Here is a 26,217-nt window from a genome sequence, read left to right on the forward strand (position 1 = left end):
TTTTTCGAGGCCGGAAAAGTCCTGGATCTGTTTTCCTGCAGTCAAGAGCTTAGAGAGACACCGGGGCGGATTCCCATTTGAAATCCCTGGGTTTTGATCCCCCGACTCACGTTTCTGCACCTGACGGAGCCCGGAGCAGCCTTGAGCGACAACTAAGGCACCCCGGGGTGCTACCGCACAGCTCCCTGCCTGGGAATCGCTGCCCTACAAGCAGCGTTTGGGCCCAGGGTGGCTTCCCACCCCACGCTGCAAGGGAGGAAAGCCTCGTCCCCAGATCCAGCAGCGTGCCCGCCTTCCCGCCCCGCCCTAGAGCTGGGGACCGGGCCCAGGCGGGGCGCACTGGCGCGCGAGGCCCGCTGGGAACTGTAGTTCGCCCCGCCTTCCGTGTTCTGTTCTCCTGGCGCGTCGCGACGTGCCGTAAAGCGCGGCCGGCTTCCGGCGGGGGCTGACGGGAGAGCTGAGCTTCGTGCGACGGAGCGGGGAGCCGCAGATGGCCGTCCCCGCCGCCCCGCCCGGCCGGCCGGCAGCCAGCGGCCGCAGGATGGTGAAGAAGTGAGTGCGGCCGCGCGGGGTGGGGCAGGCGGCCTAGCGGGCGGCGGGAGGAAGGGGCCCGGGGACAAGGCCGTGCACGCGGGCCCCGGAGTGGTGACAGCCTTCCCTGGCCCCGAGAGGGTCACGCCCTTCTCCAGAGATGATTTTTCCCACGCCCTTGGTGACCCCTCCCGAGGGCACCGCAGCCTCGGCTGGGCAGGCCGGGCAGGCAGGACAGCTGTCGGCTTCACGGAGCAGGCTCCGTCTGAGCGCCCCGGGGCCGGCTGCGGTGGGGGGGGCGCCGGCTCCCAGCTGGTGTGAAGGCTGCGCTGCACCCGCGGTGTCCCTTGCACCGGGCCCCATTTGTCAACACGAGCAGCAGTCCCGACTCCGTGCCCCTGGCTCCTGACCTGCTGCCCTCCGGTGTTTGTGGGGCGGAGGGGACCAAGCAGCCCCTTGTAGGCTGGGGCTCTGCCAGGCTGCAAGGGAAAAGCCATGGTTTCCCACACTTTTTCTTTTTCTTTTGAAGGAGAATCCATTTTTAAAGCTTGTTCTCGACCCTTCCGAGAGTATATTCTTGTGACCCACTTTTGGGTCATGACCCACGGGTTGAGAAACGCCGCCTCGACTGATGCTGGTGTGCTCTGGACCGGTGCCTAGAGCTAACCGGGCTGCCTCAAGATCTTTTGAAGGGTCTTGCAGGAGCTGGGATCATGGGGCAAAAGACTTTTGGAATAATCCCAAAACACATCCCCACCACCAAGGGAGCCTCCTGAAGAAATCTGGGCAGGTCCTCACTTTACCCAAGGGTTGTTTTTTGAGTGTGCGCCTGCCAGTTGACATCCAGTGTGTAAGACCGGTATGTTGCTGTTCTGCCAGGCACTGGAGAGCAGGAAGAGTGACTGCATGCAAATATAGAGACTTTTCACCAGCTTTTCAAATTTACCTCCAGCCATGACTCAGAAACTAGGTAAGGTAACTTAGAACTGGGTATTTTAATTTAAGGAAACCTGCTCACTCACTAGGAAATTCTAAAATAAATTTAGTTTATTACAGGGGAAAAGGGCAACAATGGTATTCCTGAAGCAGAACCTTAACTATTAACCTTTATCTGTAGGTCAGAACAGACCACAGTCACAGTCAGTGGCAAACCAAGCCAGGGAGCTCCCTCTTTCGCCCAGTCAGTTGAGAAGGGAGTCTCACCCAGGGCTGCCATCCAGGGACTCTCCTACTAGCACCAACTTAGTAGTAAGTTCTGGGTAGGAAGGACCACCCCAGAGGCTTTGTTGTTCCCCACTGCCAGGGGCTCATAGACTTGTAGAACATCTGATGACAGCGCCTGCCCGAAGACAGGAACTTCTCTTTTTGGTTCTGAAGTTCCCTCACTATGGGGATCACCTGGCTAGGGAGGGCATTGCCAGCGCTGAGGATCTCAGTGGCACCAAGGAAGGGCTAGAGGACCACGAAGATCTGGGAGATTGTATCCCCCTGAGCTCTGTTAAGGGGGCCACTGATCCCAATCTCCCTGGCCAAGGCCATCTCATGGATGGGCTTCTGTTGCTCCATCAGCCTCTTGAGCATCATGTATGTGGAGTGCCACCGAGTCTCCACAACCTGCATGATTTTGTGCTGTGGGATGTTCAGCTCTGCCTGTTTGTCCTGTAGCATCTTGCTCCCCTTGATGCTCAGTGGAAGTAGCCTGCCACCTTCCTGCGTTTGGACATGAGCTTGTTGGTGGTACTGGTGCTGTCACTGTCAGCCCTGTCCCCCTCCAAGGTGTCCCCTGATGATTAGGTGGAACTTGTGTGCCACACTGCGGATGGCAACAAAGTTGGCGTCACAGACCGTCTTGGCCTTATCGGCCCCATTGTGGGTGACCATGAACCCGTGGGTGAGATCACCCTGCCCAACGAGCCACCCCTGCACCAAGTAAGTGATCGCAAGGCAGAAAGCAGCCCAGGTCAAACAATTTTGCTTTTTATACTTTTTTCCATCCCTCCCCCAGAGCACTGGAATTGGAAGGGACCTCAGGGAAGAGTCACAGTCAGTGGCCAGCTACACAGTCAATATCAGAGCACCCCTTCCCACCCTCTTCCTTCTCCATCTCCTTCCTTTCTGTTTCCCTGCAAGAAAGCCCAGCTTCAGCTTTGAAACTCAAAATATTTTGAAAGGTTTTGGTTGCCCTCATTTTGTTTCAAGACTGTTTTGAAGCCCTTCATTTTGTTTTGATTTTGCTGTTTTGAGCTCAAAATGAGTCGAAACAGCATTGAAACGATTCAGCCGGATACATTTTGCATGGCCCTAGTCAACAGTTGCAGGTAGTGCTATCTATCATAAGTACAGGAGCAGGCAAACCCGACCTGACCTGTATCAGCATCAGTACAGTGTTCTTAATTCCCTGAGAGTGAGACTTTGGTATGTATTTAAGTATGCATGTGTATCCTTGCAAATATCTTTATTGTTTCTAAGACATTCATACAACAACAGCATGACTTGGTACTTTCCTTCCTATGAGCTTTGGAAAACTCTTAATCAGTTGCTCCACATCCTACCTTTTGTAATTCTAAAAGTCCATCATAGTAACACAAGCTCTCGGTATCACCAGAATTGTGGAAACATACACAATGCTCACCAATATTGTACATTACCCCAACTAGTTTGTACCTGCAATGACAAAACCTTTGTTTTAATGAACTCTGATAAATTTGGACATCTAACATTTTCTGTTGAACTAATTGGGACTGGTGACATGCTTTAACTAGCAACATACTCTCTACTTAAATACAGAAGACCTAAATACAAGAAACAAGAGTGGGATTTGGGGGGAAAGGGGACAGGGTACTTCCGTCTCTGAAAAGCCAGGAAATAGCATTTGACATTTTTTGCTCATTTGAGATGTATGTATGCATGCATATACATACATAATATGTAATATATAGTTTTATTTCTATTTACTTAATATCATGGCTCCAACATAATTTTACAGTCCCAACTTATTTAATGTCACGGACAGAAGTCTCTGGTGGGACAAGCTAAGGATCAATTTTTTCAGCTCTTCTGAGAGCCAGGTTCACTGCAATTGTTATGAGTATGATGCATGGTTTTTCATTACTGAACTGCTGTTTACTCAATGTCTATCTTCCACTGCACTTATTACTTTTGACCCTGAAATGTTAAAATAGGTCAAGTATTTGCTAGAAAACCTGATGATACTAATTTATGCACCACTTACCTGTGACCCATTGTGACATCTCTATTTGAGCAGTTCAACTGTTTTTTAGTATAAGAACCTATGTCTTTGGAAGGGAGTAATGTTTACTAAGTACCTGTTGATAATTCTTGTTTAAGCTGGTGCTGTGAGGCAGGGGCTTACATTAAGGGTGCAGCTGCACCAGTAAACTATTTTTGCACATATGTGTATTTCAAGGCTGGAAGGCATTATTACATCATTTTTTCTGAACACTTCTATAACAGTATTTCATTAACAAAAATGAATGTAGGGTTTTGCATAAAGATGGGCACAGCATTGTTGACTGTTTGGCACTTCAGAAAACAGCAGGGGGGAAAAGGGGAACCAATGAATCACATTTATTCCGTAAATTAGATACACAGGCTACAGACACATTGTAACTGAACAGTACACCAGGTAAAGAGTGAAGACACAAATTCTGGTTTTGGCTATAGTCGTGTCCTGCTGCGTCTTCACCCAATTTGCATTACACCTCAGAATACTAACCTTCTGATTGACTTTTCACCTGTACAGAAGGAAAACATGCTGTGGGGAGTAACATAAACTAGCATAAGCTTGTTGCTCGGGTGAGGGTTGTAGGGAAACCATGAAAGAAAAAGGTATATTTAGTTTTAGGGTTACAATAAAGAAACATAAGAAAACCTTGTGGATGCATGGAGCTTGACCTACTTGAAGTTTGATGCGTCTAATCCACTAGTACTGTAGTACAGACAAAGAAAGTTAGTTTAATTTGTGGAAGATTGTAAAGGAACACCTAAGGTTTCTGATTATAACTGATTTCAAACGGGAAATGTTTAAAAAATAGTTGTCCTATTTATCAGAATTTTTTAACACATGTAAAAGAATTTCTGTTTTAGTAGATGATGATGCATTAGATGGTGAGGCAAAAAATTATGCCCTGTGGAAAGTTTAATTGACAGTAGTACTGTGTAGTAGGAGAGGGTGGTGTACACACAGACACACACACTGCTCCCCACAACCCCAGCAGTGGGTCAGTGCTGTGCTGTGCTGCGGAGCTTTGCTCCTCAGCTGTTAGTCAGACTCTTTAGCAGCCTCTCCCTACCTGTGTCCCCCAGCTGCACAGGTGAAAGTAGGGGAATGGAGCTGGGCCTGGCTGCTCTCTCTAACTCCCCCTGCTCAACTTGCTGCAGATAGAACTTTTTTTTTAACTGAAAATGGAAAAAAGTCCATAGGGGACTCAAACTCACTAAATGGAAGTCAGACACGATAGCCATTGGACCACACAGCCTTGCAGGAGCTACCTTGTGCCCCCTCCCTCCCCCATATCAACACTTGCAAGTCATGCTTGAACTGAGCTTGGGATGGGGTAGGGGCATCTTCATTGTTCAGCCATGCAACAGGGGAAGTTTGCTAACATAATCTAAGCCATATTTAAAATATAAAACATGCACTTCAATGTTATCAGTGACTGTAGCGGAGCACTAGGGTGCTCGCTACTAGTGATGGCGATGCGGGCTTAGCTGCCATCAATAGGGCAGCACAGCGGGGGTTGCCTAAGCAGCTGAGTGGGTCAGCTGACCGCCAGGTGGCAGGGCCTAGCCTATATAAACACACAAGGCTGAGGCCCGGGGGAGTTCCCCTTTGGCAGCCTGAGCGGCAGGAGCTCTGCTGAGGAGCAGAGCGGAGCAGACTAGGAGCCGAGCAGCCTGAGCGTCGGCATGCGGATACAGGGTGGAGAGGACCCTGATAAGGATATGACGGAAGGTTAGCCAGGTTGGCTTAAGGTTTATGTTACAGCCAAGAGGCTCGGCGTTGTGTTGTGGTTTTGAAGTTGTTGTGGCCCCGGACGGGGAGACTTTGGTTTTGTTATTATACTACCGGAGGACCGGGTGAGGCTGCAGGGGTGTGAGGAGGCCTCACAGGAGCTCCCCAATAACCTGGGGGTTCCTGGAGCCCACTAAGGGCACAGCAAGCAGTGCCAGGGCGGCACAGTGATTGCCGCCATAGTAGGCACGGCGAGCGAGCGCCGGAGAGGCGCGGTGTGTGGGGGGTAGAGACGTGGTGTTTTGCCCAGTCAGGCGTGCGACCCAGAAGAAGGGTCTGGGGGCCAGGTAGGGCTAAGGCCGCCTGAGCCCCAACTTTGAGAATCCCGAGTACGGGTGAGGAGCGCGGGAAGCGCGGCACAGGCCCCAGAGAGGGCAGGGAAGCGCGTCGGCCCAGGGGTGTGGCTGACTGCGCGATATATGAGAGGCGGACCCCGGTGGGGCACGGTCTGTGAGACAGAGAAGCCCCAGGAGGAGCACATAGATTGAGCTGACCCCAGGGGCACCAGAGAGGAGCGCCGGCTGCGTGACAAGCCCAGGGGCGCCGGTAAAGGGGCGCTGGCTGCGTGACAAGCCCAAGGGGGCGCCACATAGGGCGCAGAAGGTTAAGGACCGGATAACGTCCAGGAAGAGCTGCAAGGCTTGGGGCGTGCTAAAGGGGAGGTAGGAGGCACGCATAGCCCTTAAGGCCGGGGTGCACCGAGTCCCCCCATAAGGATCGGGAAACAGTTCCAACGTAACACCGTGTACGAGGGGATCAAAGGCAGCCTGCCTAATTGAACCATATAACAGCAAAGATGTGGCAAGCGAGATAAGAGGGTGCTGGATTGCCCATTTGACACGGTAAGGGGGCGCTAGGGGGATCCCGGCTGCCCCTAGACGCCCGCCCCATGACAGTGACAGAAAATCGTTAAGATTACTCTCCTTAACGCAATGAAATAATTTGATGGATAGGCTTCACAGGTTGCAGAATGGTGTACAATTGAAAAGTTAGCTAGCTCTTGTGATAACTACAGCGAACCCAGAGTTTTCAGACCAGAGAAAGTGAGTAATGCATCTTAAGCCCCAGTGTGGATAGGAATGCAGGTTAGCACTGTGCCAGCGTTTGATCTGGTTACAGTTACGTGCACAGCACTCCGGTACCTTCCCGGCCCTGACTGTGTGCTTCGCGATCGCTTGCCTGTATTCCGTAGCAGTGATCCCAATTCTTGCCTGCCAGATCTTAATGTTTTTAGGGTGATATCAATTCAGAGGTGCTCATTCTCACTGCCATCATATGGCGGTAACCCAGTGTGAGTCTCTTCTGGGGCTCCGACCTCCCCTATGCCTGGCCTAGTGCCACACAGATGTTTCGCTGCCATTCATTTATGTCAGTCTTAACAGCTGACTTGTCTTTAATTTTGTAGGCGTGCATATGTCTTGACAGCCATTTCAAGAGAACTAAAATTAATGTGGACTGCAAGGCTTCTACCAGATGCAGTGGGAGGAGGGGGGTAGGGGCTGCAGAAGAAATCAAACTTTGTGTTGTGGTTGAATCAGAACTGACAGAGCCAGCTTTTCTTTATTTAGGGCTATGCTGTGATCACAGGGAGAAGTCCACACAGCAAGGGGAATCGCCCACTTGTCTGTTTCAAAGGATTTCTCGGACTCTCTAAGTTTACAAGCATATTTATACTTAAGACAGAGAGGAAAAAATACGAACTTGGAGATGCAAAACAATAGTAAATTACACAGACATTTAGGAAGTTTACTTAAACAAGCTATGTGTGCACAGGGCAATATATCAAGACAGACCATGGCATGCAAGATTTCTTATCTCAGAACATTTAACTGAAATAAGCAGTATCGGCCTTCTGGTCTCTGTCTGTTTTTCTAGTCAAATAGGTCAGAAGCTCAACTAAATTACTCCTACAGGGCATATGTGGATTACTACATGGGCCAGTTGGGCATGAGCCCAGGGGCCCCTACCATTTCAGGGCCCCGAGATCCTAATCAGCAGGAAGGCCATGGTGTTAAACTTGGCACTTTTCCATCTCCCAGCAGGGAGACAAAATTGGCACCTCTGGCTTTTTGAGTTGCTTCTCTGCAGCTGGGAGTGGGCCTCTTCCCCAGTAGGGCTGGGGGGAAAGGCCAGGGCCAGGCTGGCCAGGAGTGCAGCACTGTGCTGGGGGGAGTGGGGCAGGCCAGGAGCGCCTCACTGTGCTGCACAGCAAGGCAAGCAGTGGCACTGGGGGCGGTCATAGCCCCCCCCCCCCCCCACAATTGACCTTAATCCCCCCCTGTAGCTGCCCCTCCCAGCACTGCCACCTGCACGAGAGGTGCGGCATGGTGCTCCCAGCCTGAGCCGTTCCAGCCCCATGCACGTATTTGACTGTAGGGACACAGCTGAGCAGCAGCTCCCTCCTGGTCAGTGCAACAGGCGCCGGGGCTGGGGAGCAAGACAGAGCTGTGGGCAGCTGCAGGGGCACGGGGGAGGGCGGGGGGAGGAGAAGAGGGTTACCTTAGTGTGATGGGGGAGGGGGGAGATCCTGGGTGGGTAAGGTATGTGTGTGTGTGTGTGCACGCTTGTGTGCATGTGTCTGCATCTGCACATGAGTGCTTGTGTGTGCATCTGTGTATGAGACTGGAAAATGGAGAGCCTATGTTCTAAACGGCCTCTAGAGGTATATGCCACTGCAATGGGAAACACAAGATCTGAGCCACAGACCTGTCAATGCAGTTGTCTGCAGCGCAGAGTCTAATAGGGCTTCTGGGACTGGGAGCAGGGGGACTTGAGTGGGGACCTCAAGTTGAACAGATAGTTGTAACTGAGGGTTCTGCAGGTCAGGTTTCCTCTGGGTTTTGGTCAGTGACTGGATGAGAGGAGTTATGATACCTCCAAGACAGCCTGCTTGGGAAACTGAGGAACAACAGCAGGATCCACAGCCATCATACCTCCTCACACCAGTGCTCATGATTCTCTTGGTGGTGCACCACCTGGGACTAGAGAGATTAGTTATTAGTTAGAAACTTCTATATCTGGGCTTCCAGGAGTTGGCAGATAGAAGCAAAGCTGGTTCAGACCAGCCTGTGAGTTTCTCCAAGTTGTGACATCCAAAACAGGTGGATCTGAGAGCACCAGCAGGGGGTGGGCTCTTCATCAGATGAATGGTCTGGACAAGCTGAGATGCCAGGTTGTGGCAGCCAGGTCAGGGGCCACTTCAGGAGTGATCAGAATCCAGGTATAGGCTACATCAGGAAGCCAAGAAGTCAACCTGACAAGCTGGAGGTTTGGATAGAGCACAGATTCAGAAGGCAAGCTGGGTCAGGGATCCAGAAGAATCCCTTGGAAACACCTTGACAGATGCAAAGTATTTCACATTTGCATCACACTGGGTGTATCTACACATGCCCCTACAGTGCTATTGTTACTGTGAAGTCATTTAGCACTTCCTCTTGGAAGTACTAAATGATGGCTCAGTAACAACCCACACTGCATCATGCTGGTGGCACATGATTATTTTTAGCTGGTATATCACCATAGCAATGTCCTATACCAAGGAAGCATGTTGTTACAATGATGTGGTGGCAGCATCATGATTTTTGCCCACATACACTATGTTGCTGTAGCATGTTGCTACAGCGACATAGCGACACATGTAGATATGCTCACAGAGTAGTCATACTCATCCTGTGCTACTTAATACAATCATGTCCATTTCCTTATCAAGCGTTTCCTTGTTATTAACTCCCAGTGTATATCAGATGTTTTTGGTATGAGTTTCCAAGAACATAACCTTTGCATTTTGTGCAGACTTATTTTATTCCATTGTTATTGCTGCCACCCTTGGGTTCATCCATTTTTTTTCTGTATGTTTGTCTTGATTCTTTTCAGTTGTGACAATGGTTCCCAATTTTAGATCATCATAAAATTTTATCAGCAAACTCTTAACATTTGTGGCAAGGTCATGACATAAACATTAAATAGGCCTTTTTCTATTCTCATTGCATAGCAGTCCACTTTTTTTTTTGTCTTGTCCTCTCTTAATTCATATATCTTAAGAATTTTTTGCCATTTCTTTTTATGTCTTTTGCCATGTCTAACTCAGCTTGATTTTTGAACTTCTCCCTTTATCCTTATTCACAACTGGAGCCAATTCTTACGGATTTTCTCCCTTCCTAAACATATAGATTCATAATGGTATTAGTGTAGCAGGAGGCTTTGTGCTTCTCCTACTTCAAGAGAAGACAGTCTTCAGGTGAAGCTGGAGGCAGGTGTAGTAGGAGACAGTTAGAAGTCGCATGACCCAGATGACAATATATAAGCCCAGGCTTGATCTGGGCAGGTGCCTGGCCCTGAAGGCTGCTGAGACAACATCTCCTGGGCAGGATGGCTGCAGCTCCCAAATAATACCTAGGAGATTACAGCTTATGATAGCAACTGGAGGTATGGAAGGGACTAAGGGGAGGAAGAGGTCCAAGCAGGGCTCGAGTCCAAGTAAATGTGTAGAAAGTACCAGGCTGGTTCCAGGTGCTTGGAAGTAAAACAGAGATGTGATCAAAAGAGGTGCAGTGCCTGGGGAGGCAGGAAGAGACCAGGAAGGTCCAATGCCCAGTGGGGACTAGGTACCCAGGAAAAGTATGGCGATAGGATCCAGAGTGGGCTTAAAGCCAGAACCAGACCAAACTAAGTCCTGGGAGTAGGACAGTAGTGGATGAGAGCTCACTCAAGAAGCCCTGGGGCAGCCTCCCTTTTCTCAAAGGTATAAGCGCTGTGGCAGGCCAGTAGCGGGTGCTCCTGCATTGAGCCACCCACCTCACTGTGCCCGACCACCTTCCAGGCTCCGAGTGCCTCCCTGAGGGTGCCTCACGTCTGGCTGACCCCCTTCCTGGAGCACATCCGCTAGCCTGGGGGTAGAGATGCCACCACCCAGGGATGGGCTTGACTCTGGCTCTGCACACCCTGGGAAACACAGGCCTAGTAGCCCTTGAGGGTACTTGACTCACTTCAAGAACTTGGGGTGCTTCCCTCAGTTGGAAGCACAAGTAGTGGTCTCCCTTAGCCAGCTGAACCAAGGGGACCCCAAGGCATAATCTAGACCCACTCCGAATAAGTCTCTCATGTTAGATACAAAGGAGAAGTTTAGTGGTTACAAGGGGTGGGGTTGGAATAGGGTACAGGGTAGAGGAATATCAGAGAAATCCCATAGAGCAAGCAGGCATGGCTTGGTAGCTTTTGATTATGCATTTGAGTTACTGCAAGCTACATATCTAGTTAGATCTCAGGTGGCTTACTCACAAGCATCATCCAGAGGTAGGTGGAGATTCCCTCTGGAGGCAGGCAGTTTCTTGATCATGAGTTTTGAGAGAGAGAGCAAGTTTCAGATGGTCCGGCTCTTCTCTCCTCTGAGTCTTCCTCATGGCCTCCTGGGCAGTCCTTAACTTATATAGCCCTTATGACCTCATTTAGCCAGTCCAAGGGAAGCCAGCACCTGTTGGCTGTCAGCCAAGCAATTTGAAATGCATCACTGGTTGCTGGGCAGACTGACAGTCTCTAGCCCCGCAGGGTGCTCAAGCCCCTCACCCAGGTACATGATGCCAGCCATGTAGGCAGAGGGAATAGGTTTCCCCCTCCCTCAGGAATGTATCCAGCTCAGGTTACCTAAAGAAATAGAGTAAGGTGTGTACCCTCTGCAGGGCCCATCCTAACCAAATTGTCACAGAGCAGAGCTTTTGGGGAGAAACAGAGGTGGCCTTCTGCCACAAGCACATCAAGGCATGGCAGGGGAGCACAAGCAGAGGATCAGGGTAAAGCAAGAGCTGAGAAACCACCAAAGGCACAGACTAACTTTCAGACCCCCACTCTAACTTATGGCACTTTTCATAAAGCAACATGAGTTAGAGCACCTCTCTGACCCTGCACATCAGGTCAGGGGGAGACCAAGCTAGTTGGATGGGGAGGGGGGCGGGTGCACCGAGGGGGGGAGGGGTGTGGATTCAAGCCAGCCTGCACCTACTGTCCTGGCAAACAGGTGGTGGCACTCCATCAGCCTTCAAGGAGGCTGCTGAATCACCCCCTCCCCAGCCCCACTTTCCGCCTCCCAGCTCTGGGGATGTCAGCAGAGAGGGAAGGGGAGATGGAAGTGGGCAGCACTGAGATGCCAGCTGGGCTTTGACCAGCCTGAGTTGGGGTGGGGATGTTGGACAGAGCCCCCCACACCTCCTGCCCTCCACCCCTCAGCTAGCACAGTTGGGTTACTAGGTAAAACCAGGCTGGGTCCATGAGGTGAGGGGGATCCGTTCCACTACCCCCTCCAGCAAAGACCAGGCAAACCAGCAGCTCAGTACTGCTCACTTCCCCCTCTCTGCTTTGCCCATCCTGTCCTGGGGTTTGGAGGCATGAAATAGCCCCTTGTCACCTCTCAGGCTCAGCCTGGCTTCGGCTAGGGTCGCTAGAGGGGTGGGGGGTTCATGAGGCGCGGGATTTCTGTTCCACACACCCCGTCCCCCTCCAACTCATCCAGGACAAAGTCCAGCCAGCAGCTTGGTGCTGGTCCTGCCCTCCTCCTCCCCCTCCACCCACTGCCAGCCCTAGGGCTGGGGCTGAGCTGCATCAGCGCAGGCCAACACATGAAAATGACCCCTGGGAAACACACGTTGCCTCTAAAGCAGAGCACCTAAACATAATATTTCATTTGAGGAAGCTTAGTGTTTTATGCAATTGGTCATTTTTAAAGTGCTCTGCAGCCATTCACATGTGTCCTGTCACGGGTGTAGAGCACTTTCAGGAACCTGATCATGCAAAACAAATATAACTTGTGTAAGTGCCTCGAGGTGTCGTGGCCACTTCGGGAACAGGCCTTTGTTACAATTAGCACTTTGGCTTAGAGCATTGGTTCCCAGCCTTGGTTCGCAGCCCAAGCCAGGGTCATGGGGGGGCCCTCAGTAGGGTCACAAAGGGTACACAGCTGCAGTGCGGAGAAGCAGAGGGTGCTTCTGGGTTCATAGATTCCTCAGTGTTAGAGTCAGAAAAGACCTAAGTAGATCACTGAGTCCACCCCCTGCCCTGGGCAGGAAAGAGTGCTGGGTCAGATGACCCCAGCCAGGTGCTTGTCCAGTCTCCTCTTAAAGACCCCCGAGGTAGGGAAGAGCACCACCTCCCTTGGAAGCCTGTTCCAGACTCTGGCAACCCTTACCGTAAAGAAGTTCTTCCCAATTTCTAACCTAAATCTGCTTTCTGCCAGTTTGTGGCCGTTGTACCTAGTTACTCCAAAACAGAGCATCTCATATTCCTTGCTGCTCCCTGCCCCCATGAGACCTGGGTCTGGGGGAACTTTGAAGGGTGTGGAGCATAATGTCAGCTTTCCCCCCCAGTCCCCAGAATTTCTTTAGCTCGGGCACTCGGGTCCCCTGGTTCCAGCTCCAGCTCCTCCTCTGGCAGTGGGAGGCTTACACTGGGAGATGGAACTGGGGTGGAAAAGAGTGTTATTCTGCTGCTGGTGCCTATTTCTGGAGTTAGGGGAGTGGTGCAGGTGCACGGGCAGCTACTGCTCCCACCTTCTTGCTTCCGCTGGCAGCAGAAGACTCATGGTTGCCAGGAAAGAGGATATGTCTGTGTTTGTTGGGGGCAAACTTGCAGCTCTAGCTCTCCCCCTACTCTCTTGAGGCCCTCTCGCTTCCCTGCCAGAAATCTTGACACCTGCCTTTCCAGCCCACTTCATATGAATCTTTTCTGTGCTGGAAAATGTGTCTCTGTGTGTAACTAATAATAGAATATATGTGTGTTGGACCCCAACTCCATGCGGCACCCAGTGACTAGGGAGATGACGGTCCAATTACCCATGGATCCTGTTACTCATTAGCCAGAGTAGAGCAGGGAGCAAACACCAGCACACATTGCTCGCAACAGCTTTATTCAGAATGGAGACAGCTTCAGGCCAGCTCCCACACCGGTGGGATATGGAGAGCTGCCCTACACAGTAGATTCTTCCTACATTTATACACTATGGTTTCTACTCATTAACATTCACTCCTCCTCTGTCCTGCCCCTTGTTCCACCCATTTCTCTTCCCATGTCAAGCTCCGCCTCTGTTTACTGTTTTCTTCATTAACATGGAATTGCCTATGCATTTCATTCATTAACATACCTTTTAGCTATAAGCACATGTCCAAGGCCATGAACCCTCTTTTTTTCGGTCAGTGGGTGCACGCACTCTGGAGGTTTCTTTACTGATCACCATTCACCCTTTTGCATATATTGATCTTGGCTATATGTTATCTTTTAAATTCCAGCCTGTTTTCTTGTCCCAGGTTGAGCCATCTTCCTCTGGGCCCCTTTATCTTATCTCATCCCTTGCTGTAGCTGGTTTATAGCACACAGAATTAATTGCTGCTTTTTCTAGAAAAAGTAGTTACCACAATAAAAATGCTTAATATAGACAAATCTTATATCTAGCTATCTATCTCAATAATTTTATTATATAGTTAAAACTACTTGCCTACACATCTGCAAGATTATTTTAATACATTATTTTGCCTTGTGACCAACAGCCTTGCTGAGACACAGATTAAGGCCTTATTCCAGCTGCAAATTCAGTGCCAATTCAGTGCTCCCCAACAGTCCGAATAATGGTTACTCTAACAATGTGTTGTCATCTTCTTTTCTGATATAAGACTGACTGTGTCTGACTTCTTCTGTGGTGTGTTTTGTTTACTGTTCTGTGTTGTTGTGTATGGTATACCTAAAATGATATTTCTTCTTGTTCTGTGCCTGCCTGACCTGTGTTGTGTTAATCTGTATCTGACATCTGTGTTGTCTGTAGTATAAGTGTAAGTATGATTAATAATAACTATATGTAATTGAATATTACCTTCTGTCACTGACTTCTGTTATGTTAATCTGAATCTGAGACTTACTTATTTCTGTGTTGTGTTTTCTGTGTGTATTGTGTAACTAAAATCATCTCTTCTTGTATGACTGTGTATGACTGTGTCTGACTTCTGTGTTGTTTTTAGTCTGTATGCAACTATAATAATATTAATAACTATATATAATCTCTTCTTCTATGAATGTGTGACTTCTGTGTTGTAATAATATTTGACTTCTTCTTCAGCTGGGGATGTCAGTCCTTCTTGCGCCTATGCTCCCTCCTCCATCTTTTCAGTTTCTGTTCCCCTAAAAGACCACCTCCGAATCTCCAAATCTTGGAATGTTTTCCAGATCTTTTCCAGATGTATTCAGAGACTCCAAATTGATTCAGGAGGTTTTTTTGCTTCTCCTGATTTGATTCAGATTTGGACATTTGGCCTCTGAATCAGGCTGAATGTTCTCTGAATTGAATTGCGGCTCAAAGCTTCACACAGTGCTGGTATCAAAGGCCTTCTTAAAATCCAAGTAAATTATATCTACCTTGACTTCTGCTGCCATGTGCTGGAGGTGTTTCTGGATTTGCCGTCACACAGGTGCATGGGGACCCCCCCACTCGCCGACCAGTCATTGCCCCCACCCCACCCCCGTCTTGGGGTTATTAATGGCAGCAGCGCAGTCTCTTAGGATTGCAGCAAAAAAAAGGTTGGGAACCACTGGCTTAGAGGATTTCCAGGCCTATTTTATTTTCCAGCCCCAGAGTTCCTTTGTTTAAATGATGTTTGTAGAAGACATAGGTGTGCCACAAAAGCAAAATTGCAGTCTCCCTCTCAGGATCAGATAGTCTCCTTTAAATCACCCCCCACTATTTAGATGGAAAGGAAGAAACCAAACAGATATGGCCTCTGGAGAAAAAGCTGATGGTAATTTCTATAATTTAGTAGGCTGGCTCCTCTTCACAGGTCTCCACCATCCCCATCCCCCGTCCTTACCACACCAGATTTTTCTGCATTGCTCTCATTAGATCTCCCCTAAGGAATGACAGTCTTTATGCTGCCTTATTTCATGTCCCAGCAGCCGATCTCTTACCACTGACCTCTTGTCCTGTTCTTCACCCCATGGGTCTCAAATATACAGCCACACAATCTCCCCACCCATCTTCTTCAGGGAGGAACTGTCTCAGGCCAATGTCCCAAACTCATGTTTTCAATCAGTCTCTCTTTCTTCCTTATTCAGGTGTCAGGAACAAAGACCCACACACGCTGGACTTGAACACAGTGGCTCAGATACGGCAACTCCCTCTTCATCCCCGCTCTTCAGGTAAGTCCATCTGTAGGACACTCTTCTGCCAATCCCTAGTCAGTCGCACACTGCTGCCACCACACCTCCGTGCTCCCTCAAGCTTCCCTTGATGCTGCTTTCCTCGCTGGAAGAGAGCCAACTGTTTGGTCAGCTCCCTTTTAACTTCTCACGCTGATCAGCTTTGCATCCGGCCATAGCTTCCCATTCACTGCCCTTCAGGCTTTCCCAGCTGATTGTATTAATAAACATTTGGGTACTCCAGCTCGGCTTTTGCCCCATCCAAGTGGAAAATTATACCAGCATTCGGATTTGAAGTGCAGGTATTCCACTTACAGTAACCTACAGTTGGAACAACTTGCTATTAGGTGTGTTGCATTCTACATCATCTGAAGTTTTCGACAGAAAAAAAGGAGGTGGAAGAACGGGGATTATTTAGTGTAGAGAAGAGAAGGCTGAAAAGGACTGGTCCTAGTCTTTAAATACCTGAAGACTGGGTAGAAAGAGGATGACACTAGACTATTTATTCTCTTTATCTGCAGGGGCAAAAAAAATGATGGTCTTCAGTCACAACAAGTAAAATTTAGCTGTAATCATTGGTTTGGGAAGAGAAATCTAACATTGCTGTCTTGTCATGAAACTGTTTTCCTCAAAGGAATTTGTCATAGCAGCATGCAGCAACAGACGCCTAGATCTACAGATGGATCTAAATTAGAGCAGAATGTGATGCAGGCTCTTATCACACCCTGAACTCAGCCTCCCTGTCTTCTGTTTGATCTGATTTCTAATTCAGGGGAAGGGAATGGGATCCCAGTCTCAGTACTTGCTCTAATTGCATAATCTCATTAGTTCAAGCAGCATTGTTTTGTTTTTTTTTTTAACTCTGTGCCCCCGGTCATAGTTTGTACAGTGTGATGTTTCCAATTTCCAGTCATCTAATTCCAGTTTCCAATTGTGATAATCGGTGTGCTGGCTCACTCCACTGTAAATCAGTATGTTGTGCTCACCATCTTGGTATTTTTCCTTCTTCTGCTTGTACTTCTAGATTTAAGATACAATGAAGAAGAAAGTGACTTCCTCCCTGTGTCTGAGCTCCAGGGCCAGCACCTCTGCCCCTGGTTTGATAATTTTCTGCACTTGTTTTTACATCCAGAAGTTGGAATCAGGTAGGAATATCTATTTTTGCTGCTTAAAAGGTTTTATAGTTCTAGTCAGTGACTGAATTATTGTAATGACTTAAGTCTTATGGGCATAACCCAACAAAAAATAGTCACAAGTTTCAAAGGCAATGATTATTAATATATACTTTTTTCCCTTTTTTTTGAGAAATAAACCTTTACTTGTGCACTAGTCAGATCTCCCTTCCCTCCCATGTAACCATCATGTGGTTGTTACTGCCACAACTTCCAGGGACTTTTATTCCAGCCCCGCTGCTGATTTGTGAATAAAATAAACCTAATACACTTTGTTTCCTGCCAGTTGGCCAGTCAGTCCAACCAGCAGAGGATGTAAATCCTACAGTACAGAAGAACTAAAGGTCTCCTGAAAACATGCCTATTTATACATCCATTCTTCTTTGAACCATCTCATCACTGGATAATACATGTATAAAAATAGTTAGGTATTACTCCCTTTTTTGGCATTTGTTTTGTACATTGTCACCTCTTTTGTCAACTTCCAAGTCATGTTCAGGAAGCTACACCTTGACTGAGATGATGCTTAATAGGGAGTATGTACAACCAGTTCTTACCACTTAAGACATTGACACCTCCCAGTCCTCCCAAAGGTGTTCACCACTGTCTCATATTCCACGGGAAGAGACTGGGTCTCATAGTCAAGAAAACCCTGGGGGGCTTTTCTGTCATCCTAACAGCCAAGAATTGCCTTGATAGTATGTGAACTCCTGCTTTCAGTTCTTATTTTATATGTATGCAGTTGACCTCTCAGAAAGACAATTAAAGGATAGGCCTGATCAGGGAACATCTCTCTTTTTGGAAGTTCCTATATTTTGGCATTGACTGTTATCACAAACTGGAATGAAATGGCATGACGTGTTGTATGCTGAATAGTTCAGAAAATGTCCTATGAAACATGTTAACATGGTGTTTTGCATATGCTTAGGACATCCCACCCACTTACAGGTACAACATGTTATACAACTTATGGGTAGAGTTGTCAGGTACATGTATTGCTAAGGTTGCTTGACACTTCCCATTTCCAGATTGTGCTCTCAACTGCTTTTTCTTTTTTTTTTCCTGTTTAAGCTGCAGTTTTTTAGTGTGGGTATCTGTATCGTGGTGATTATTTTGGAAATCCTTATTGTCTCTTTGAGCTGCTTATAGTTCTGTTTTGGCACATGTCACAGCCCAGTTCAGAGTAATTGGATCTGCTCAGCCAATCACTGCTGTTGTGGGACAGGACATGGTGTTACCCTGCCACCTGTCCCCCAGAATGAGCGCGGAGAACATGGAAGTGAGGTGGTTCCGAAACAACTTTGAAGCTTACGTGCATCTGTACCGTGATGGGAGAGATCAGTATGAAAAACAGATGCAAGAATATTTTGAAAGGACAGAGCTATTGAAAGAGAGCATTGTGGATGGAAATGTTCCCTTGAGGATTCTTAATATCAGATATTCAGACAAAGGGGAGTACAACTGTTTTCTTCGCAATGGCAATACTACTGGTAACACCCTATTGGATCTGAATGTAGTAGGTCAGTGATTCATGTATTTAGTTTCTTTGCATGGCTTTCAGATTTTTTAATTTCATAATATGACAACTGTGGGGGCGTGCCTTTGGCCTGCTTATTTATGATGCAATGTGTCATGTATATTTTAGTGAACAATTACATTCCTAGTTCACAAATCATAATTAAAATGTTCAACCTCTTAATACATACATTTTAATATTTACTTCCTTGCCTAAAAAATCATTCCTAATGGACAAAGAACGAGTTCTTTATGCAGAAAGGTAAGAACTTGTTAATAAACACGGTTTCCTAGTGGTCCGAAACTGTTTTCTGGGCTATGTGTTTAAAGTGCTATTGCCAATAAAGACTAGCAAATTGTCTGTCAAGAATGACCAGGGTCCAGGTGGGGACAGAGGTCCATGTCCACCTCCCCACCAGCCATTTCGGGTCCAGCCCCACTCTCTCCCTACCGCTGCTTCAGGTCTAGGTGAGCTCCCCTCTTCCCCCCACCGCTTCAGGTCTGATCCCACTCCATATCCCCACCTTGCTGCTCCAGGTCTAGGCTCACACCACCTCCCCAGCCACTCCAGGTCTGGCTCCACTCAACCCCCACTCCTCACCACTCCACATGCATCCCCTGTCTACCCCTTCCCACTGCTCCAGGTCTAGCCCTGCTCCACCCACCGGCCACTCCAGGTCTGGCCTCACTCTATCCCCCTCCCCACCACTTTGGGCCACTTTGCCTTCAGGCAAGAAGGCAGGGGGAAGCCCTGCTGCTCAGGTGGCAGGGGTGTGTTCACCGGCACCACAAACTTCCCCAGCAGTGGCTCAAACTTGCGCACGCGCAGCCCGAGCCACACGGCCAAGCACCGCCCAGCCTCTCAGGGCTGCATGCACAGTTGCCTAAAAGTGTTATAGACAGACAGACACACAGAGAGACACACAGACAGACAAACTAAGCTTTTTATTATATTAGAATATCTTTCCATTTCATTTATATCAAATAAGCACAAAGCCACTAGGTAAAAAAGCTGGTTTAGTCTCCTCTGTTTTGCTTCTTGCAGGGCGATTCAATTTTGGTGTGGGAGGAAACAAACGATCTGAAAATACCAAAAAAATGCAGTTACAATGCTATAAAATTGCTGGGTAGAGATATGAAATTGAAATAGTTTGTAGCTGTTAGTCCTGAAGGACTATTCTCATAAATAATTTTTTATGGGTGTCAAGACTTTTAATCTATCCCTTAAATTTTACACAACTGTCACGCCCCATACGCCGGTGCACCCTTGACCTGTGAGCCTGGGTCGGCACGACCGGCTTGGCGCGAGGAGGCGGATTTATGACCGGGCAGGTGGGTGATAACGGTGAACAGGAGTCAGGATGATTTAAACACAGCGTGATGTTTTCACAAAAGATTTATTTTACTTACGCTTCTGATGGCTAGAGCACAGGCAGTGGGGTTGATTTATTCATTCAGTTACAGCATGCAGATATCATGTTACCCAGCATTTACAGGGTGGTTAAGACAGTTGCTTCCGAGCGATTCATATAAGTCGTTGCAGTCCACATATTACCGGGAGCTCTTGATAAGAAAGATAACGTCGGAGATAGAGAGATAAACGGGGATACGCCAAAAAGATAACGTAGGCGGAGAGAAATATTCATGCACGATCTGTTCTTCTTGAGTGTATACGCAGTTCTCTGTTCTCTGCTTTGGGCGGAAGTTCTTTCAAAGTTTTATCTGACAGAGGTGACCAATTACTATATGCCAATTATAAATAATTAATGAGTTGGCACTTGCGCTTTCTTTGTTTGCTCAGGTTTCATAGAAAAAGGGGGGTTATTTTTACTTGGGTGGTACTGGTTCTGTCTGGTCACAGGATGGCGCGCATAGTATATTTAATTAATTTTACAAGTTCACTAAAGTTAGCTAATTTTGTTATTATAGATACTTTATCTTTTGTGCTGGGCCGTCAAGGTCAGATTCTCTCTTGTATGAAAACTCCAGTAATTTGAAATGAGGCACAGATAGGGGTGTGTATATGCAACACTGTTAATACAGAGGCATAAATTACAACCACAGAGTTTGTTGTGTTAGCTTCTGACCCCTTGCCATCGGCATCTGAAATCAAAGACTTTAATCTTTGGCAACAACTTAAAGCTTTTGTACATTTCAAACTAACCCAAATTCACCTATTTTTCCTCCAGCCTTAGGTTCTGTTCCTCTCATCTCTGTGGAGGATTACCAGGAGGGAGGGATCCGCATAGTTTGCCGATCAGCTGGCTGGTTCCCAGAGCCCAATGTGGTATGGAGAGATCCCAGTGGGCAGCATTTGCCATCACTTCCTAAAACCAAAACTCAACAGGATAATGTCCTATTTGAAACTGAAACTGCTATTCTTATAAAAGAATATAGAAACTCAAAATTGTCGTGTTGGATAAGAGACAAGTACCTTAGCCAAGGGAAGGAATCAACCATTTCTATATCAGGTCAGTTTTTGTTTGAATCCTGTAGTGAAATCACTGCCACCCGATAAAATGTGAGTTGTAAAACAAATCGAAGTCAAGACAGAAAACAGGCTACTTTCCCCGACATTCCCACCACAAAGAGATTGTTGCTGTTTCAGTTCACAGTTTATACGTTGCAGCTAATTTAACTATTATTATTAAGAACTTTTAACTACGTCTAAATTTAACCTGAACTTTGTATTTTATGAACATCTATTTTTTTTATTTAAAAAAATACCTTTCAGAAAAGACTCATTCAAATGAAGAATTCAGGATGTTCCTCCATACCTTTTAGCGTACATAAATTTCTTAATGTGCTAATTATACGGTATGAACACCTGAGAATTGTCAATTATTTACTGTATAAAATGTGACTAAGACAGAGATTTGGATTAACGATATAAACATTTCTGTGTGACTTTTCCTTAGTTCCACATTAGAATCCAGCCTGGCCCTGCTCCAGCAGAAAATAATGCATTAGGGACATTATTAGCTGTTACAGAGCAAGAAATCTTATTCCTGTATATATGGTCCCAGAGGAGCACTGAATCAATCCAATCCTGCTCTTTTGCCCAAAAATCCATGTGGACACAGTTGGAGTCATTTTTCAGATAAATGTCATACCTTGCGTACAGTGTTGTGGGACTTTCGTTGTTACTTTTTTTTCTCAAACCAATCCCAGGTACCCTGTTTTTCAGATCTGTTTTTCCCTCAGATGAATACCTGGATGGTGACTCTGATTTTTATCCTGGTGGTTTCATTGGGTCTCTTTGTCTTGAACATTTATCTTTTGAAGCTAAGAAGTAAGTATGGGGTGGTGGTTGGGGGGAGCGAATATAGTGCATTTAGCAAGAAATTGTCTTCTGATAATTGAAACCAAGTATAAATGAGACTTGACCCCAGATGAAGCAAAGAGGAGAATAAATGTAGATGCACTGCTCCCTAAGCAGATCACATGAGGATGTGTTTCTAAAGATGCCTAAACCACCTCAGCTCAGCAAAAGGCTGCACTGTTCTGAGGCATGTTGTTCCCCCACCATGAACATAGCCTCCTGGAACAGAAGTGCAGTAGCTGCCTTAGTGTCAGGCTGGACATGTGGCAATATGCTCTCACAAGATGATGATTTTGAAAGGTGTCATGTCCTGACCATAAAGATAAAAAGCCTGAGATTTCACTTTTTCTTACATATGGCAAGCTTGTATTCAGGCAAGCTATCAGGCCCCAAATATATGTATGTGGTCCCCAAGCCCCCAAAATAAATAATGATCTCCACATATTTTAAAGTTGATGAAAATAAAGTTCCCTGAAAAATCAACCTAAACACAGAAACAATTTTGCAAGGAGTTAGCCACACATTAATAACTTCCTTGCCAACTGAGGGAAACTCACTGGCCATTAGAATCAAGGTGGGAAGATCTGGACAGGGGGGTAGTAAGTGAACTGAGAACAGTAGGGAATGGAAAGAGAGCTTCTTAGTGCGTGCCCAATAATAGAGGCCCAATAATGAGGCATGATACAGCATGGTTCTCCCTACACTGGTGGCCTCCAACCACTTTAAGTAGGAGCCCACCTTTGGCATCTGAAAGCAACCCAAGATCGACCATTCACTGCATCTCCCTGCCCCCACCCCCACACACAGCAAGTAAGTTTGTCAGGAGTGAAGGGCAGCGCAGATTGAGGCAGAGGGAGAAAAAAAATATTTGGGAGTGTGCCTCCCCAGCAGGTAAGTCTAACCCCCACCCCAGCCTTGGATAAGCTCTAAGAGGCTCCAACATCTACCCCAAGAGGCTCCAAGATCTACCAGTAGATCGAAATCCACTGGTTGGTGACCACTGCCCTAGACCATGTGGTGAGTCAGTGTAAATATCCCTTGATTTGAACCTTGCAGGGTATAAAACTGAACCTGCCCTTTATCACACACTGATTATTTCTACCTCAGTGCAGGCTCCAATATACACACTAGTGGATGAGGGAAGGAAAGAATCAAACCTCCATCAAGGTTAATTATTCTCAGATTCCCAACCTGAGATGCACTTAGTTGTCTGTGTGCCCAACCTCGTCCCCCCTCGCCCCCACACACACTGTCCTTATGTGATACATATGAGCAGAGGAAAGGAAACGGGTTGAAGTCTACAGGGCAGGGATGCACAACCTGTTTAGAAATGCATCCACAAATTGAACTTTCCATAAGAGGGTTGTCATTAGTGGGCTTCACTGTGTATATTAGTTCTGCTCATTTCCCATCCCAGTTTAATGCTACATTTCATAAAGTTCCTATGTCATATATTTCAGCTCAGTAGAGATATGGAAGTGAAGCCACCAAGATTAGGATTTATAAGGCGCTTTATGGGGTGCAGTGCTCTGAGCCCAACCTAAAGTTTGGAAAAGGAATCTTCTCCCCAGTCCCTTAGCAGTTCCCCTACTCATCTGGATGAATACACTTTGTCATGTACAGTTTATTTAGTGATAAGGATGGGATTCAGTCTGTCCAGTGACAGATACACTTATAGTGTCTTTTCTCTGATTGTGTCTTCCGTAGGTGACCTTCTGAGACAACTTGGTGAGTTTTTCTCCGTCTTAATCCTTTTCCATTATATTAAATGCTCCTACTTACCAATTATGCTGGCCATCACTGAGCAACTGTAGGGGAGTGGGGAATGGGAGAGCTCACTTTTGCTTTTTCCCTTCCCACTGCCTCTGTGACTATACAGTCACACTTAGTTGTCTGTGTGTCCAAGAACAGAATTCATCCTAGTGTGTAAGTGCCAACAAGGCCACTTAGCTAACTAAAAGGGGTCCATTTAGATGACCAAGAAAATGTAGTATTCCATCTAAACTCTCTATAGGACTTCACAGAGTCTCTGGCTCTTCTTCTGGGGGAAAACCTGTGTTTGTGGTAGGGTTTCATTCTTTTCTCATTTTGAGTACAAGGGTATCTAAATTCTGAGTGTTCTTTTAATTGTGTATGAAAGACTTATGTGGGGAAAAAAAGGTTTTGCAATAATTCTTAAGCCCACCTTTCCCCATTTACCCAAATGCGCCCTTAGAGATCCTGGGACAGATCTGGGTAAGTTGGGAAACTCAGATTTTCTCCAAGGATGGATCTGGGTAAATGGGGAAATCTAGGTGGGTTCTCTCAAGCCCCATGAGAACACACTGATCCTGTTCTGCACCAGTATCAGGTGGGGTAAAAGATGACATGAGTTTTGCCCAATAAAGCAAATGATGTTTTGCCCATTGATGCATCATGGCACAGCTGACCTTTATCATTGGCCATGTCTCTTCCTAGTCTTAGCGAGAGGGTTACTTAGTAGGACTTTAAGTTTTCCCACCTCTTTCTTGAATAGGAACATACTGCATCAGTGGTATAAAGAAACAGTATCTTTACACACTCTCCAATATTATCCCCCCTTTCTGACCCATGTTACCTTGTCTTTGCCTGAATGCTTGGCCAGCTGTACTTCCTCAAGAGACCTTTTATTGATGAATATTCAGTGAAGAGTTCTCATTCCTATTTTTTTCCCTTGGTTGCAGGGTGGAGAAGAGATGTCATCTGTCCAGGTAATGGAAGTGCATAATGAATAAATAACTAAAACTCACTCTTTTCGAGGTTACCTGCACCTTTTTCTTATGCAGTCAGACTGTTGCTTTGACTGAAAGCTTTGGGCAAGGTTGACTTTTTGCTAAGATGAAAAAACCCAAAAAGTTGTGCAGCCCAAGTTGTTGTTTTGGGAACGTAACCCTGGACGGAGGTAGGTGGAGTAGGCAAAGCTGTGCCAGGCTCTGGAGGAAAACACAGTAATGCCCATCTGCTGTCCCTGATGGGAGCCCCAGCATGGGCTTCTAAGGGTGCCTTGAATCCCTAGTGGGCAATGAGGCATCCCTTCCCCTATAGGGCTGCCTTACCCAGCCAACAAACCCGCCCTGGTGGAGAGGTGCAGGGGAGCCGCTAGCAAAGGCCCTGCCCATGCTGTACTTCCCCTTTCCTCTGCAGGGAGTCACAGGGGGACCTTTTCATTGTGATTTGACAGAAGTCCTCACGGCTCCTACTCCGTCTGTCAATTTACTGCACGCTGACAGGGACCACTGCTACTGGAACCACCACTCCAGCTCCAGCATCTGTGCCTTACAGAACAGCACATGCTGCATCTTCTTTTTGGTGGTGGCCAGAGGCAGCACAGGGCCCTGTTTGCTCAGCTCCGGCCCAATCAGTCACATAGCATTAGGTACCTTAAGGCATCTACATGTGGATTAAGACTCCTTAAATAATCCCACCTAAATTTGATATCTGCTTTATGCAGGTATTAAATTTAGACGTGATTAGCCTAAAATCACCATTTTTAAAGCACATTATAGGTACACGCGTATAGACCCGTGCCATTAATGCACCTTAAAATGGCTAATGCACCTTAAATCACCACATGCAGATGCACACGCACACATATAAAACACTAATAAAAGACTCATACTCATGTATACAAGATATCATCTTAAAAATAATGGAAGTGGCAAAATGAATTCTACAATGAGTAAGTCACAGTCACTTGGAACTCAAGAAAGCAGTTGAGTCTTCCCCATGTAATTCTAGCTTTTAAGCAGCTCTGATCTCACCCGGCGGTCTCGACAACAGAATCTTAGAGAAGTAGGGCTGGGAGGGACCTCCAGAGGTTATCTTGCCCAACCCCTTCTCTGACTGAGGCAGGATCATCCCTATTCAAACTATCCCATTCAATTCCTAAATAAACTTTACATACGACTACTGCCAACCCTGACCCAACATATGCCTAACACCTTAGCCTGCCAGAGGTAAAGTAGGGGGACCACAGTAGCCAAAGTCCTGCTCTTATGAAATGTCAATATATGCTCAAGAGATCCCGGGTATAGGGCTACATCCCCCACTACAGAAGGAGGCAAACCCCCTCCCCCCCAAAAAAAAAAACAATAAAACCCCAAAGTCCATACCAGTCTGACCATTGGGTAAAATCTTTCCTGACCTCAAAAATAGGGATGGGTGTGTCCCTGAGTGGAGGGGAAAGACTCTCTAGCCAACAACCTCAAGCTTTGGCCACAACAGAAGCTTTCGCACACCCCAATTAAAGTCCCCAGCCTTGGCTGTAGCCACCACCCAGTGCCTCTGGGAAGGCTTTAAAACTTCCTGACACATACACCAGAAAAGGATGGGGAGTGGGAGGGAGGCAACCACCCCAGAAGCATAGCAACTACCCATGGTATAACATAAACATACCTATTCTGTAACTGATAGCTGCCCAACCTCTTCTTGAACACCTCCAGTGATGGAGAGTCCACAAC

The 26,217-nt window shown here is 47.1% G+C and overlaps 1 protein-coding gene and 1 long non-coding RNA gene across 2 annotated transcripts in view; one reads left to right on the top strand and one right to left on the bottom strand.

Annotated features, from left to right (window-relative positions):
- Positions 1 to 395: 395 nt before the first annotated feature.
- Positions 396 to 26,217, top strand: part of LOC149851930 (butyrophilin subfamily 1 member A1-like) — a 73,423-nt gene continuing 47,601 nt past the window's right edge. The window contains 8 exon segments of the mRNA XM_090030202.1: positions 396 to 552; positions 1,411 to 1,501; positions 15,647 to 15,730; positions 18,075 to 18,422; positions 20,607 to 20,888; positions 21,605 to 21,709; positions 23,447 to 23,467; positions 24,442 to 24,468. Of these exon segments, the coding sequence (XP_089886328.1) occupies positions 1,486 to 1,501; positions 15,647 to 15,730; positions 18,075 to 18,422; positions 20,607 to 20,888; positions 21,605 to 21,709; positions 23,447 to 23,467; positions 24,442 to 24,468 (883 nt within the window). The 5' untranslated portion in view covers positions 396 to 552; positions 1,411 to 1,485.
- Positions 19,344 to 20,600, bottom strand: LOC149851931 (uncharacterized). The gene is made up of 2 exons (XR_016439495.1): positions 19,828 to 20,600; positions 19,344 to 19,498 (listed from the first exon to the last, which is right to left on the bottom strand). It is a non-coding gene; the product is annotated as an uncharacterized LOC149851931 (long non-coding RNA).

The sequence above is a fragment of the Crocodylus siamensis genome, unplaced genomic scaffold, assembly GCF_052110815.1.
Source record: "Crocodylus siamensis isolate JL-2025a unplaced genomic scaffold, ASM5211081v1 HiC_scaffold_30, whole genome shotgun sequence".
Classification (NCBI taxonomy): domain Eukaryota; kingdom Metazoa; phylum Chordata; order Crocodylia; family Crocodylidae; genus Crocodylus; species Crocodylus siamensis.